General features: G+C 42.7%; 1 protein-coding gene across 1 annotated transcript in view; it reads left to right on the forward strand.

Moving 5' to 3' along the window:
* The first annotated feature begins 204 nt into the window (after positions 1-204).
* The window catches only part of LOC134984705 (oocyte zinc finger protein XlCOF7.1-like), a 277,850-nt gene continuing 260,501 nt past the window's right edge, over positions 205-17,553 (forward strand). The window contains exons 1-5 of the mRNA XM_063950222.1: positions 205-349; positions 3,644-3,835; positions 4,490-4,568; positions 4,687-4,784; positions 4,882-5,188. Of these exons, the coding sequence (XP_063806292.1) occupies positions 272-349; positions 3,644-3,835; positions 4,490-4,568; positions 4,687-4,784; positions 4,882-5,188 (754 nt within the window). The 5' untranslated portion in view covers positions 205-271. The remainder of the gene's footprint in view (positions 350-3,643; positions 3,836-4,489; positions 4,569-4,686; positions 4,785-4,881; positions 5,189-17,553) is intronic.

Below are 17,553 nucleotides of genomic sequence, written 5' to 3' on the forward strand. Positions count from 1 at the left end.
TGTGACTCCACCCACAATAGCGCTACAATCTAGATCAGGTCCACTATGCAGTACAGCCTTATGGGTCTGGGTCACGGGAACCTCGGAGACACTGACCAGGACTCTATGGCTGTGGGGAAATAGGAGACTTAATGACCACTCTATTCCATATTTACTATGTTACATGTGCAGTATGTTTTATGTATTATATTTATTACAAGGAACTCCAGCTGTGAGGAACGGAGTCTTTATTACACATCACACGTTCTGTATTCTCTCTGATTCACAAAGGATGGACAAGGACAGGAGTCACAGGACGGAGAGGATAATAAATATCACCCTGGAGATCATCTACCTGCTGACTGGGGAGGTGAGTGGATCTGGGAGCGTCACAGTGACCTTATATCTATAATAATACAGGGACATGACTGGGGAGGTGAGAGGATCTGAGAGCATCACTGTGACCTTATATCTATAGTAATAATACAGGGACATGACTGGGGAGGTCAGAGGATCTGGTTGCGCCACAGTGACCTTATATCGATAGTAATAATACAGGTACTTGACTGGAGAGGTGAGTGGATCTGGGAGCATCACAGTGAACTTATATCTATAGTAATAATACAGGGACATGACTGGGGAGGTGAGAGGATCTGGGAATGTCACAGTGATATCACTTATATCTATAGTAATAATACAGGGACGTGACTGGGGAGGTGTGGGGATCTGGGAGCATCACTGTGACATCACTTATATTTATAGTGATAATACAGGAACATGCCTGGGGAGGTGAGGGGATCTGGGAGAGTCACAGTGACCTTATATCTATAGTAATAATACAGGGACATGACTGGGAAATTGAGGGGATCTGAAAGTGTCACAGTGACATCACATCTATCTATAGTAATAATACAGGGACATTACTGGGGAGGTGAGTGGATCTGGGAACATCACAGTGACTTCACTTATATCTATAGTAGTAATACAGGGACATGACTGGATAGGTGAGGGGATCTGGGAGCCTCACTGTGACATCACCTATATCTATAGTAATAATACAGGTATATTACTGGGGAGGTGATGGAATCTGGGAGCGTCACAGTTACCTCACTTATATCTATAGTAATAATACAGGGACATGACTGGGAAATTGAGGGGATCTGAAAGTGTCACAGTGACATCACATCTATCTATAGTAATAATACAGGGACATTACTGGGGAGGTGAGTGGATCTGGGAACATCACAGTGACTTCACTTATATCTATAGTAGTAATACAGGGACGTGACTGGATAGGTGAGGGGATCTGGGAGCCTCACTGTGACATCACCTATATCTATAGTAATAATACAGGTATATTACTGGGGAGGTGATGGAATCTGGGAGCGTCACAGTTACCTCACTTATATCTATAGTAATAATACAGGGACGTGACTGGGAAGGTGAGGGGATCTGGGAGCGTCACAGTGACATCAGTTAAATCTATAGTAATAATACAGGGACATGACTGGGGAGGTGAGGGGATCTGGAATCGCCACTGTGACGTCCCTTATATCTATAATGATACAGGGACATGACTGGGGAGGTAAGGGGATCTGGGACCGGCACAGTGACATCCGTTAAATTTATAGAAATAATACAGGAACATGACTGGGGAGGTGAGGGGATCTGGAAGAGTCACTGTGATGTCACTTATATCTATAGTAATGATACAGGGACATGACTGGGGACATAAGCGTATCTGGTAGAGTCACTGTGATGTCACTTATATCTATAGTAATGATACAGGGACATGACTGGGGAGGTGAGGGGATCTGGGAGCGTCACTTTGACATAAAATATCTATAGTAATAATACAGGGACATGACTGGGGAGGTGAGGGGATCTGAGAGTGTCACAATAGCATCACTTATAGCTATAGTAATAATACAGGGACATGACTGAGGAGGTGAGGGATCTGGGAGTGTTAAAATGACATCACATATCTATAGTAATAATACAGGGACATGAATGGGGAGGTGAAAGGATCTGAGAGCCTCACTGTGACGTCACTTATATTTATAATAATAATACAGGGACATGACTGGGGAGGTGAGGGGATCTGGGAGTGTCACAGTGACATCACTTATATCTATAGTAATAATACAGGGACATGACTGTGAAGGTGAGGGAATATGGTAGCGTCACAGTGACATCACATATATCTATAGGACTAATACAGGGACATGACTGGGGAAGTGAGGGGATCTGGGAGCATCACAGTAACCACTAATATCTGTAGTTATAATACAGGGACAAGACTGGGGAGGTGATGGAATCTAGGAGTGTCACAGTGACCTCTCTTATATCTATAGAAATGATACAGAGACATGACTGGGGAGGTAAGGGGATCTGGCAGCGGCACAGTGATGTCACTTAAATCTATAGAAATAAAACGGACATGACTGGGGAGGTGAGGGGATTTTGGGAGCGTCACAGTGATGTCACTTATATCTATAGTAATAATACAGGGACATGATTGGGGAGGTGAGGGGATCTGGGAGTGTCACAGTGACATCACTTATATACATAGTAATAATACAGAGACATGACTGGGAAGGTATAGGGATCTGGGAGCGGAATAGTGACATCACTTATATCTATAGTAATAATACAAGGATATGACTGGGGAGGTGAGGGAATCTGGGTGCGGCACAGTGACGTTTCTCATATCTATACTAATAATACAGGGGCATGACTGGGTAGTAGAAGGGATCTGGGAGCTGCGCAATGATGTCACATATCTATAGTAATAATACAAGGACATGACTGGGGAGGTAAGGGGATCTGGGAGTGTCACAGTGACATCACTTATATCCATAGTAATAATACAGGTACATGACTGGGGAGGTGAGGGAATCTGGGAGCGACATTGTGAAGTCACATATCTATAGTTATAATAATATGACATGACTGGGGAGGTAAGGGGATCTGGGAGCGTCACAGTGACCTCACTTATATCTATAGTAATAATACAAGGATATGACTGGGAGGTAAGGGTATCTAGGAGCGGCACAGTGACGTCACTCATATCTATAGTAATAAACAGGGACATGACTGGGGAGGTGAGGGGATCTGGAAGCGACATTGTGAAGTCACGTATCTATAGAAATAATAATATGACATGACTGGGGAGGTAAGGGGATCTGGGAGCGTCACAGTGACCTCACTTAGATCTATAGTAATAATTCAGAGACATGACTGGGGAGGTGAGGTTATCTGGGAGCGTCACCGTGATATCACTTATATCTATTGTTTTAATACCGGGACATAACTGGGGAGGTGAGGGGATCTGGGAGTGTCACAGTGACATCACTTATATCCATAGTAATAATACATGGACATGACTGGGGAGGTGAGGGAATCGGAGGGTCACAGTGACATCACTCATAGCAATAATAATAATATAGGGACATGACTGGGGACATGAGGGTATCTGGGAGCATCACAGTGACATCACATATCTATAGTAATAATACAGGGACATGACTGGGGAGGTGAGGGGATCTGGGAGTGTCACAGTAACATCACTTATATCTATTGTAATAATACAGGGACATGACTGGGGAGGTAAGTGGGTCTGGGAGTGTATATATTGATATTTGATGTCTCCTCCATTACACAGGATTACACAGTAGTGAAGAAGTCATCCAATGAGTATGAGAAACTCAGCAGCCATCCCCGTGTGTCAGGAGGACTGAGTAGAACCCAGAGCCCCATCCCAGTGCCTCCACCTCACTTACTGACACATGAGAGACACAATGACCAAAAGATCCTGGAACTCACCAACAAGATCATTCAGCTGCTGACTGGAGAGGTGACTGCTGGGAATGGGACATTATACAGTAACACCAGGGGCTGTGTCTGGGTGATGACTGGAGAGGTGACTGCTGGGAATGGGACATTATATACAGTAACACCAGGGGACGTGTCTCGGTGGTGACTGGAGAGGTGACTGCTGGGAATGGGGCATTATACAGTAACACCAGGGGACGTGTCTGGGTGATGACTGGAGAGGTGACTGCTGGGAATGGAGCATTATACAGTAACACCAGGGGACGTGTCTCGGTGGTGACTGGAGAGGTGACTGCTGGGAATGGGGCATTATACAGTAACACCGGGGGATGTGTCTGGGTGATGACTGGAGAGGTGACTGCTGGGAATGGGAAATTATACAGTAACACCAGGGGACGTGTCTGGGTGATGACTGGAGAGGTGACTGCTGGGAATGGGACATTATACAGTAACACCAGGGGACGTGTCTGGGTGATGACTGGAGAGGTGACTGCTGGGAATGGGACATTATACAGTAACACCAGGGGATGTGTCTGGGTGATGACTGGAGAGGTGACTGCTGGGAATGGAGCATTATACAGTAACACCAGGGGACGTGTCTGGGTGATGACTGTATCACTGTGTGTGTCAGGTGTCTATAAGGTGTCAGGATGTCACTGTCTATGTCTCCATGCAGGAGGCGGAGTATATAGAGGAACACAGGGATCTGTACAAGGCGATGATGATGGAGAATCTCCGGCCTCTCACATCACTGGGTAAGAGGAGACTGTCATGTATTGTACAGGGGAGAGCAGGTATGGGGCCCCCTATATACACACATCATCTGATAATCACATATATACACTGTACTCAGTCACTGTGTGTCTCCTACAGATGGGCCCAGTAACAGAGATACCCCAGAGAGATGTCCCCGTCCTCTGTATTCCCAGGATTGTACAGAGGAGAATCACAGGATCCCACAGGAGGATCAGGTAGGTGGGATTTAGGGTCTCCCCAATAAACCAAAGTGACTGTCACTATATTTGTGTAAAGGAGCTGTGTGTCATTATATTTGTCTTGTTTACATAGGGTGAAGCACAATTAAATAATATTAAAATCAAAGATACAGAGGTAGAAGAAGAGACGTATGTGACTGATATTAAGGCAGAAGATATAGAGGGAGAAGAAGAGACGTATGTGACTGATATAAAGGCAGAAGATATAGAGGGAGAAGAAGAGACGTATGTGACTGATATAAAGGCAGAAGATATAGAGGGAGAAGAAGAGACGTATGTGACTGATATGAAGGCAGAAGATATAGAGGGAGAAGAAGATACGTATGTGAGGGGTGATCAGCAGTGTAAGGAGGAGGAGATCCCTACAGATATCAGCACAGGTGAGTAATAAACACTTATTACAGAAGTCACATATTCTCCTTCCTCAGTCACTACAGCAATCTCTTATCCTACACCCTCCTCTGTCAGTACAGACTAATGAGGAATATGTATTTTCCCAGTGTGGAGTCAGGAGCCATCAGCCCCTATTATACTCCTGCTCTCCCCCTCACATCATGTCACTGTGTGTTACCAGCGTAGAGATCTGACTCTATAGGGTCTCCCTATACCTGTGATGCGCTGTGTGTGGGTTGGCTCCAATCTCTGCGCTGTGTGTGGGTTGGCTCCAATCTCTGCGTCTCTCTGCCATTCTGCCTGAGTGTGTGTGGGGTGTACAAGCAAACATGTCTAGAGACTCTGTCTCATATGCTGCAGAGGATATATCTTCACAGGAAGATCCCATCCCATGTAATCGGGATTGCCCTGTTGTAGTGCAGATCCCGGCTAGGGGACCGGAGTGGTCAGCCTATCTTAGGGGGGTTATTTCTCAGATTTCTGACTGTGTTGCTAGGACTGAAACTGCCTCTCAGGCGATGTTATATTACTGCACAGCCCATGTCATCTCTAGTAATCCCACATGATCTCTCAGTGTTACCTAAATGTATGCACAGGTGATGTTATATTACTGCACAGTCCATGTCACCTCTAGTAATCCCACATGATCTCAGTGTTACCTAAATGTATGCACAGGCGATGTTATATTACTGCACAGCCCATGTCATCTCTAGTAATCCCACATGATCTCTCAGTGTTACCTAAATGTATGCACAGGTAATGTTATATTACTGCACAGCCCATGTCATCTCTAGTAATCCCACATGATCTCTCAGTGTAACCTAAATGTATGCACAGGCGATGTTATATTACTGCACAGCCCATGTCACCTCTAGTAATCCCACATGATCTCAGTGTTACCTAAATGTATGCACAGGTGATGTTATATTACTGCACAGCCCATATCACCTCTAGTAATCCCACATGTTCTCTCAGTGTTACATAAATGTATGCACAGGCAATGTTATATTACTGCACAGCCCATGTCATCTCTAGTAATCCCACATGATCTCTCAGTGTTACCAAAATGTATGCACAGGCGATGTTATATTACTGCACAGCCCATGTCACCTCTAGTAATCCCACATGATCTCTCAGTGTTACCAAAATGTATGCACAGGCGATGATATATTACTGCACAGCCCATGTCACCTCTAGTAATCCCACATGATCTCTCAGTGTTACCTAAATGTATGCACAGGCGATGTTATATTACTGCACAGCCCATGTCACCTCTAGTAATCCCACATGATCTCAATGTTACCTAAATGTATGCACAGGCGATGTTATATTACTGCACAGCCCATGTCACCTCTAGTAATCCCACATGATCTCAGTGTTACCTAAATGTATGCACAGGAGATGTTATATTACTGCACAGCTCATGTCACCTCAAGTAATCCCACATGATCTCAATGTTACCTAAATGTATGCACAGGTAATGTTATATTACTGCACAGCCTATGTCACCTCTAGTAATCCCACATGATCTCAGTGTTACCTAAATGTATGCACAGGCAATGTTATATTACTGTACAGCCCATGTCATCTCTAGTAATCCCACATGATCTCAGTGTTACCTAAATGTATGCACAGGCAATGTTATATTACTGTACAGCCCATGTCATCTCTAGTTATCCCACATGATCTCAGTGTTACCTAAATGTATGCACAGGTGATGTTATATTACTGCACAGCCCCTGTCACCTCTAGTAATCCCACATGATCTCTCAGTGTTACCTAAATGTATGCACATGTGATGTTATATTACTGCACAGCCCATGTCATCTCTAGTAATCCCACATGATCTCAGTGTTACCTAAATGTATGCACAGGCAATGTTATATTACTGTACAGCCCATGTCATCTCTAGTAATCCCACATGATCTCAGTATTACCTACATGTATGCACAGGCGATGTTATATTACTGCACAGCCCATGTCACCTCTAGTAATCCCACATGATCTCTCAGTGTTACCTAAATGTATGCACAGGAGATGTTATATTACTGCACAGCCCATGTCACCTCTAGTAATCCCACATGATCTCAGTGTTACCTAAATGTATGCACAGGCGATGTTATATTAATGCACAGCCTATGTCACCTCTAGTTATCCCACATGATCTCAGTGTTACCTAAGTGTATGCACAGGTGATGTTATATTACTGCACAGCCCATGTCATCTCTAGTAACCCCACATGATCTCAGTGTTACCTAAATGTATGCACAGGAGATGTTATATTACTGCACAGCCCATGTCATCTCTAGTAATCCCACATGATCTCAGTGTTACCTACATGTATGCACAGGCGATGTTATATTACTGCACAGCCCATGTCACCTCTAGTAATCTCACATGTTCTCTCAGTGTTACCTAAATGTATGCACAGGCGATGTTATATTACTGCACAGCCCATGTCACCTCTAATAATCCCACATGATCTCAGTGTTACCTAAATGTATGCACAGGCGATGTTATATTAATGCACAGCCTATGTCACCTCTAGTTATCCCACATGATCTGTGTTACCTAAGTGTATGCACAGGTGATGTTATATTACTGCACAGCCCATGTCATCTCTAGTAACCCCACATGATCTCAGTGTTACCTAAATGTATGCACAGGAGATGTTATATTACTGCACAATCCATGTCACCTCTAGTAATCCCACATGATCTCAGTGTTACCTAAATGTATGCACAGGCGATGTTATATTACTGCACAGCCCATGTCACCTCTAGTAATCCCACATGATCTCTCAGTGTTACCTAAATGTATGCACAGGTGATGTTATATTACTGCACAGCCCATGTCACCTCTAGTAATCCCACATGATCTCTCAGTGTTACCTAAATGTATGCACAGGCGATGTTATATTACTGCACAGCCCATGTCACCTCTAGTAATCCCACATGATCTCAATGTTACCTAAATGTATGCACAGGAGATGTTATATTACTGCACAATCCATGTCACCTCTAGTAATCCCACATGATCTCAGTGTTACCTAAATGTATGCACAGGTGATGTTATATTACTGCACAGCCCATGTCACCTCTAGTAATCCCACATGATCTCTCAGTGTTACCTAAATGTATGCACAGGCGATGTTATATTACTGCACAGCCCATGTCACCTCTAGTAATCACACATGATCTCTCAGTGTTACCTAAATGTATGCACAGGTGATGTTATATTACTGCACAGCCCATGTCACCTCTAGTAATACCACATGATCTCAATGTTACCTAAATGTATGCACAGGAGATGTTATATTACTGCACAGCCCATGTCACCTCTAGTAATCCCACATGATCTCTCAGTGTAACCTAAATGTATGCACAGGAGATGTTATATTACTGCACAGCCCATGTCATCTCTAGTAATACCACATGATCTCAGTGTTACCTAAATGTATGCACAGGCGATGTTATATTACTGCACAGCCCATGTCACCTCTAGTAATCACACATGATCTCTCAGTGTTACCTAAATGTATGCACAGGTGATGTTATATTACTGCACAGCCCATGTCACCTCTAGTAATACCACATGATCTCAATGTTACCTAAATGTATGCACAGGAGATGTTATATTACTGCACAGCCCATGTCACCTCTAGTAATCCCACATGATCTCTCAGTGTAACCTAAATGTATGCACAGGAGATGTTATATTACTGCACAGCCCATGTCATCTCTAGTAATACCACATGATCTCAGTGTTACCTAAATTTATGCACAGGCGATGTTATATTACTGCACAGCCCATGTCACCTCTAGTAATCCCACATGATCTCTCAGTGTTACCTAAATGTATGCACAGGCGATGTTATATTACTGCACAGCCCATGTCACCTCTAGTAATCCCACATGATCTCAGTGTTACCTAAATGTATGCACAGGCAATGTTATATTACTGCACAGCCCATGTCACCTCTAGTAATCCCACATGATCTCAGTGTTACCTAAATGTATGCACAGGCAATGTTATATTACTGCACAGCCCATGTCATCTCTAGTAATCCCACATGATCTCTCAGTGTTACCTAAATGTATGCACAGGCGATGTTATATTACTGCACAGCCCATGTCATCTCTAGTAATCCCACATGATCTCTCAGTGTTACCTAAATGTATGCACAGGCGATGTTATATTACTGCACAGCCCATGTCACCTCTAGTAATCCCACATGATCTCTCAGTGTTACCAAAATGTATGCACAGGCGATGTTATATTACTGCACAGCCCATGTCACCTCTAGTAATCCCACATGATCTCTCAGTGTTACCTAAATGTATGCACAGGCAATGTTATATTACTGCACAGCCCATGTCACCTCTAGTAATCCCACATGATCTCAATGTTACCTAAATGTATGCACAGGCGATGTTATATTACTGCACAGCCCATGTCACCTCTAGTAATCCCACATGATCTCAATGTTACCTAAATGTATGCACAGGTAATGTTATATTACTGCACAGCCTATGTCACCTCTAGTAATCCCACATGATCTCAGTGTTACCTAAATGTATGCACAGGCAATGTTATATTACTGTACAGCCCATGTCATCTCTAGTAATCCCACATGATCTCAGTGTTACCTAAATGTATGCACAGGCGATGTTATATTACTGTACAGTCCATGTCATCTCTAGTTATCCCACATGATCTCAGTGTTACCTAAATGTATGCACAGGTGATGTTATATTAATGCACAGCCTATGTCACCTCTAGTTATCCCACATGATCTCAGTGTTACCTAAGTGTATGCACAGGTGATGTTATATTACTGCACAGCCCATGTCATCTCTAGTAATCCCACATGATCTCATTGTTACCTAAATGTATGCACAGGCGATGTTATATTACTGCACAGCCTATGTCACCTCTAGTTATCCCACATGATCTCAGTGTTACCTAAATGTATGCACAGGAGATGTTATATTACTGCACAGCCCATTTCACCTCTAGTAATACCACATGATCTCTCAGTGTTACCTAAATGTATGCACAGGCGATGTTATATTACTGCACAGCCCATGTCACCTCTAGTAATACCACATGATCTCTCAGTGTTACCTAAATGTATGCACAGGCGATGTTATATTACTGCACAGCCCATGTCATCTCTTGTAATCCCACATGATTTCTCAGTGTTACCTAAATGTATGCACAGGTAATGTTATATTACTGCACAGCTCATGTCACCTCTAGTAATCCCACATGTTCTCAGTGTTACCTAAATGTATCCACAGGTAATGTTATATTACTGCACAGCTCATGTCATCTCTAGTAATCCCACATGATTTCTCAGTGTTACCTAAATGTATGCACAGGTAATGTTATATTACTGCACAGCTCATGTCATCTCTAGTAATCCCACATGATTTCTCAGTGTTACCTAAATGTATGCACAGGTAATGTTATATTACTGCACAGCCCATGTCACCTCTAGTAATCCCACATGATCTCAGTGTTACCTAAATTTATGCACAGGTGATGTTATATTACTGCACAGCCCATGTCATCTCTAGTAATCCCACATAATCTCAGTGTTACCTAAATGTATGCACAGGCGATGTTATATTACTGCACATCCTATGTCACCTCTAGTAATCCCACATGATCTCAGTGTTACCTAAATGTATACACAGGTGATGTCATATTACTGCACAGCCCATGTCACCTCTAGTAATCCCACATGATCTCTCAGTGTTACCTAAATGTATGCACAGGCGATGTTATATTACTGCACAGCCCATGTCACCTCTAGTAATACCACATGATCTCTCAGTGTTACCTAAATGTATGCACAGGTGATGTTATATTACTGCACAGCCCATGTCACCTCTAGTAATCCCAAATTATCTCTATGTTACCTAAATGTATGCATAGGTGATGTTATATTACTGCACAGCTCATGTCACCCCTAGTAATCCCACATGGTCTCAGTGTTACCTAAATGTATGCACAGGCAATGTTATATTACTGCACAGCCCATGTCACCTCTAGTAATCCCACAGGATCTCTCAGTGTTACCTGAATGTATGCACAGGCGATGTTATATTACTGCACAGCCCATGTCACCTCTAGTAATCCCACATGATCTCAGTGTTACCTAAATGTATGCACAGGCGATGTTATATTACTGCACAGCCCATGTCACCTCTAGTAATCCCACATGATCTCAGTGTTACATAAATGTATGCACAGGCGATGTTATATTACTGCACAGCCCATATCACCTCTAGTAATCCCACATGATCTCTCAGTGTTACCTAAATGTATGCACAGGCGATGTTATATTACTGCACAGCGCATGTCACCTCTAGTAATCCCACATGATCTCAGTGTTACCTAAATGTATGCACATGGCGCTGTTTTATTACTGCACAGCTCATGTCACCTCTAGTAATCCCACATCATCTCAGTGTTACCTAAATGTATGCACAGGTGATGTTATATTACTACACAGCCCATGTCACCTCTAGTAATCCCACATGATCTCTCAGTGTTACCTAAATGTATGCACAGGCGATGTTATATTACTGCACAGCCCATGTCACCTCTAGTAATCCCTCATGATCTCAGTGTTACCTAAATGTATGCACAGGCGATGTTATATTACTGCACAGCCCATGTCATCTCTAGTAATCCCACATGATCTCTCAGTGTTACCTAAATGTATGCACAGGAGATGTTATATTACTGCACAACCCATGTCATCTCTAGTAATCCCACATGATCTCAGTGTTACCTAAATGTATGCACAGGCAATGTTATATTACTGCACAGCCCGTGTCACCTCTAGTAATCCCACATGATCTCTCAGTGTTACCTAAATGTATGCACAGGAGATGTTATATTACTGCACAACCCATGTCATCTCTAGTAATCCCACATGATCTCAGTGTTACCTAAATGTATGCACAGGCAATGTTATATTACTGCACAGCCCATGTCACCTCTAGTAATACCACATGATCTCAATGTTACCTAAATGTATGCACAGGTGATGTTATATTACTGCACAGCCTATGTCACCTCTAGTAATCCCACATGATCTCAATGTTACCTAAATGTATGCACAGGTGATGTTATATTACTGCACAGCCCATGTCACCTCTAGTAATCCCACATGATCTCTCAGTGTTACCTAAATGTATGCACAGGCGATGTTATATTACTGCACAGCCCATGTCACCTCTAGTAATCCCACATGATCTCTCAGTGTTACCTAAATGTATGCACAGGCGATGTTATATTACTGCACAGCCCATGTCACCTCTAGTAATCACACATGATCTCTCAGTGTTACCTAAATGTATGCACAGGTGATGTTATATTACTGCACAGCCCATGTCATCTCTAGTAATCCCACATGATCTCAATGTTACCTAAATGTATGCACAGGCGATGTTATATTACTGCACAGCCCATGTCATCTCTAATAATCCCACAGGATCTCTCAGTGTTACCTAAATGTATGCACAGGCGATGTTATATTACTGCACAGCCCATGTCACCTCTAGTAATCCCACATGATCTCTCAGTGTTACCTAAATGTATGCACAGGTGATGTTATATTACTGCACAGCCCATGTCATCTCTAGTAATCCCACATGATCTCAGTGTTACCTAAATGTATGCACAGGCGATGTTATATTACTGCACAGCCTATGTCACCTCTAGTTATCCCACATGATCTCAGTGTTACCTAAATGTATGCACAGGAGATGTTATATTACTGCACAACCCATTTCACCTCTAGTAATACCACATGATCTCTCAGTGTTACCTAAATGTATGCACAGGCGATGTTATATTACTGCACAGCCCATGTCACCTCTAGTAATACCACATGATCTCTCAGTGTTACCTAAATGTATGCACAGGCGATGTTATATTACTGCACAGCCCATGTCATCTCTTGTAATCCCACATGATTTCTCAGTGTTACCTAAATGTATGCACAGGTAATGTTATATTACTGCACAGCTCATGTCACCTCTAGTAATCCCACATGATTTCTCAGTGTTACCTAAATGTATGCACAGGTAATGTTATATTACTGCACAGCCCATGTCACCTCTAGTAATCCCACATGATCTCAGTGTTACCTAAATATATGCACAGGTGATGTTATATTACTGCACAGCCCATTTCACCTCTAGTAATACCACATGATCTCTCAGTGTTACCTAAATGTATGCACAGGCGATGTTATATTACTGCACAGCCCATGTCACCTCTAGTAATACCACATGATCTCTCAGTGTTACCTAAATGTATGCACAGGTGATGTTATATTACTGCACAGCCCATGTCACCTCTAGTAATCCCAAATGATCTCTATGTTACCTAAATGTATGCATAGGTGATGTTATATTACTGCACAGCTCATGTCACCCCTAGTAATCCCACATGGTCTCAGTGTTACCTAAATGTATGCACAGGCAATGTTATATTACTGCACAGCCCATGTCACCTCTAGTAATCCCACAGGATCTCTCAGTGTTACCTGAATGTATGCACAGGCGATGTTATATTACTGCACAGCCCATGTCACCTCTAGTAATCCCACATGATCTCAGTGTTACCTAAATGTATGCACAGGCACAGGCGATGTTATATTACTGCACAGCTCATGTCACCTCTAGTAACCTCACATGATCTCAGTGTTACCTAAATGTATGCACAGGCGATGTTATATTACTGCACAGCCCATATCACCTCTAGTAATCCCACATGATCTCTCAGTGTTACCTAAATGTATGCACATGCGATGTTATATTACTGCACAGCGCATGTCACCTCTAGTAATCCCACATGATCTCAGTGTTACCTAAATGTATGCACATGGCGCTGTTTTATTACTGCACAGCTCATGTCACCTCTAGTAATCCCACATCATCTCAGTGTTACCAAAATGTATGCACAGGTGATGTTATATTACTACACAGCCCATGTCACCTCTAGTAATCCCACATGATCTCTCAGTGTTACCTAAATGTATGCACAGGCGATGTTATATTACTGCACAGCCCATGTCACCTCTAGTAATCCCACATGATCTCAGTGTTACCTAAATGTATGCACAGGCGATGTTATATTACTGCACAGCCCATGTCATCTCTAGTAATCCCACATGATCTCTCAGTGTTACCTAAATGTATGCACAGGCGATGTTATATTACTGCACAGCCCATGTCATCTCTAGTAATCCCACATGATCTCTCAGTGTTACCTAAATGTATGCACAGGTGATGTTATATTACTGCACAGCCCATGTCACCTCTAGTAATACCACATGATCTCTCAGTGTTACCTAAATGTAAGCACAGGTGATGTTATATTACTGCACAGCCCATGTCACCTCTAGTAATCCCACAGTATCTCTCAGTGTTACCTAAATGTATGCACAGGCAATGTTATATTACTGCACAGCCCATGTCACCTCTAGTAATCCCACATGATCTCTCAGTGTTACCTAAATGTATGCACAGGTGATGTTATATTACTGCACAGCCCATGTCATCTCTAGTAATCCCACATGATCTCTCAGTGTTACCTAAATGTATGCACAGGTGATGTTATATTACTGCACAGCCCATGTCACCTCTAGTAATCCCACATGATCTCAATGTTACCTAAATGTATGCACAGGCGATGTTATATTACTGCACAGCCCATGTCATCTCTAATAATCCCACAGGATCTCTCAGTGTTACCTAAATGTATGCACAGGCGATGTTATATTACTGCACAGCCCATGTCACCTCTAGTAATCCCACATGATCTCTCAGTGTTACCTAAATGTATGCACAGGTGATGTTATATTACTGCACAGCCCATGTCATCTCTAGTAATCCCACATGATCTCTCAGTGTTACCTAAATGTATGCACAGGTGATGTTATATTACTGCACAGCCCATGTCACCTCTAGTAATCCCAAATGATCTCTATGTTACCTAAATGTATGCATAGGTGATGTTATATTACTGCACAGCTCATGTCACCCCTAGTAATCCCACATGGTCTCAGTGTTACCTAAATGTATGCACAGGCAATGTTATATTACTGCACAGCCCATGTCACCTCTAGTAATCCCACAGGATCTCTCAGTGTTACCTGAATGTATGCACAGGCGATGTTATATTACTGCACAGCCCATGTCACCTCTAGTAATCCCACATGATCTCAGTGTTACCTAAATGTATGCACAGGCGATGTTATATTACTGCACAGCCCATGTCACCTCTAGTAATCCCAAATGATCTCAGTGTTACCTAAATGTATGCACAGGCGATGTTATATTACTGCACAGCCCATATCACCTCTAGTAATCCCACATGATCTCTCAGTGTTACCTAAATGTATGCACAGGCGATGTTATATTACTACACAGCGCATGTCACCTCTAGTAATCCCACATGATCTCAGTGTTACCTAAATGTATGCACATGGCGCTCTTTTATTACTGCACAGCCCATGTCACCTCTAGTAATCCCACATGATCTCAATGTTACCTAAATGTATGCACAGGCGATGTTATATTACTGCACAGCCCATGTCATCTCTAGTAATCCCACAGGATCTCTCAGTGTTACCTAAATGTATGCACAGGCAATGTTATATTACTGCACAGCCCATGTCACCTCTAGTAATCCCACATGATCTCTCAGTGTTACCTAAATGTATGCACAGGCGATGTTATATTACTGCACAGCCCATGTCACCTCTAGTAATACCACATGATCTCTCAGTGTTACCTAAATGTATGCACAGGTGATGTTATATTACTGCACAGCCCATGTCACCTCTAGTAATCCCAAATGATCTCTGTGTTACCTAAATGTATGCACAGGCGATGTTATATTACTGCACAGCCCATGTCACCTCTAGTAATCCCACATGATCTCTCAGTGTTACCTAAATGTATGCACAGGCGATGTTATATTACTGCACAGCCCATGTCACCTCTAGTAATCCCACATGATCTCTCAGTGTTACCTAAATGTATGCACAGGCGATGTTATATTACGGCACAGCCCATGTCATCTCTAGTAATCCCACATGATCTCAGTGTTACCTAAATGTATACACAGGTGATGTTATATTACGGCACAGCCCATGTCATCTCTAGTAATCCCACATGATTTCAGTGTTACCTAAATGTATGCACAGGTGATGTTATATTACTGCACAGCCCATGTCACCTCTAGTAATCCCAAATGATCTCTCAGTGTTACCTGAATGTATGCACAGGCGATGTTATATTACTGCACAGCCCATGTCACCTCTAGTAATCCCACATGATCTCAGTGTTACCTAAATGTATGCACAGGCACAGGCGATGTTATATTACTGCACAGCTCATGTCACCTCTAGTAACCTCACATGATCTCAGTGTTACCTAAATGTATGCACAGGCGATGTTATATTACTGCACAGCCCATATCACCTCTAGTAATCCCACATGATCTCTCAGTGTTACCTAAATGTATGCACATGCGATGTTATATTACTGCACAGCGCATGTCACCTCTAGTAATCCCACATGATCTCAGTGTTACCTAAATGTATGCACATGGCGCTGTTTTATTACTGCACAGCTCATGTCACCTCTAGTAATCCCACATCATCTCAGTGTTACCTAAATGTATGCACAGGTGATGTTATATTACGGCACAGCCCATGTCATCTCTAGTAATCCCACATGATCTCTCAGTGTTACCTAAATGTATGCACAGGCGATGTTATATTACTGCACAGCCCATGTCATCTCTAGTAATCCCACATGATCTCTCAGTGTTACCTAAATGTATGCACAGGTGATGTTATATTACTGCACAGCCCATGTCACCTCTAGTAATACCACATGATCTCTCAGTGTTACCTAAATGTAAGCACAGGTGATGTTATATTACTGCACAGCCCATGTCACCTCTAGTAATCCCACAGTATCTCTCAGTGTTACCTAAATGTATGCACAGGCAATGTTATATTACTGCACAGCCCATGTCACCTCTAGTAATCCCACATGATCTCTCAGTGTTACCTAAATGTATGCACAGGTGATGTTATATTACTGCACAGCCCATGTCATCTCTAGTAATCCCACATGATCTCTCAGTGTTACCTAAATGTATGCACAGGTGATGTTATATTACTGCACAGCCCATGTCACCTCTAGTAATCCCACATGATCTCAATGTTACCTAAATGTATGCACAGGCGATGTTATATTACTGCACAGCCCATGTCATCTCTAATAATCCCACAGGATCTCTCAGTGTTACC

This window comes from Pseudophryne corroboree, assembly GCF_028390025.1.
Source record: "Pseudophryne corroboree isolate aPseCor3 chromosome 3 unlocalized genomic scaffold, aPseCor3.hap2 SUPER_3_unloc_75, whole genome shotgun sequence".
NCBI lineage: Eukaryota > Metazoa > Chordata > Amphibia > Anura > Myobatrachidae > Pseudophryne > Pseudophryne corroboree.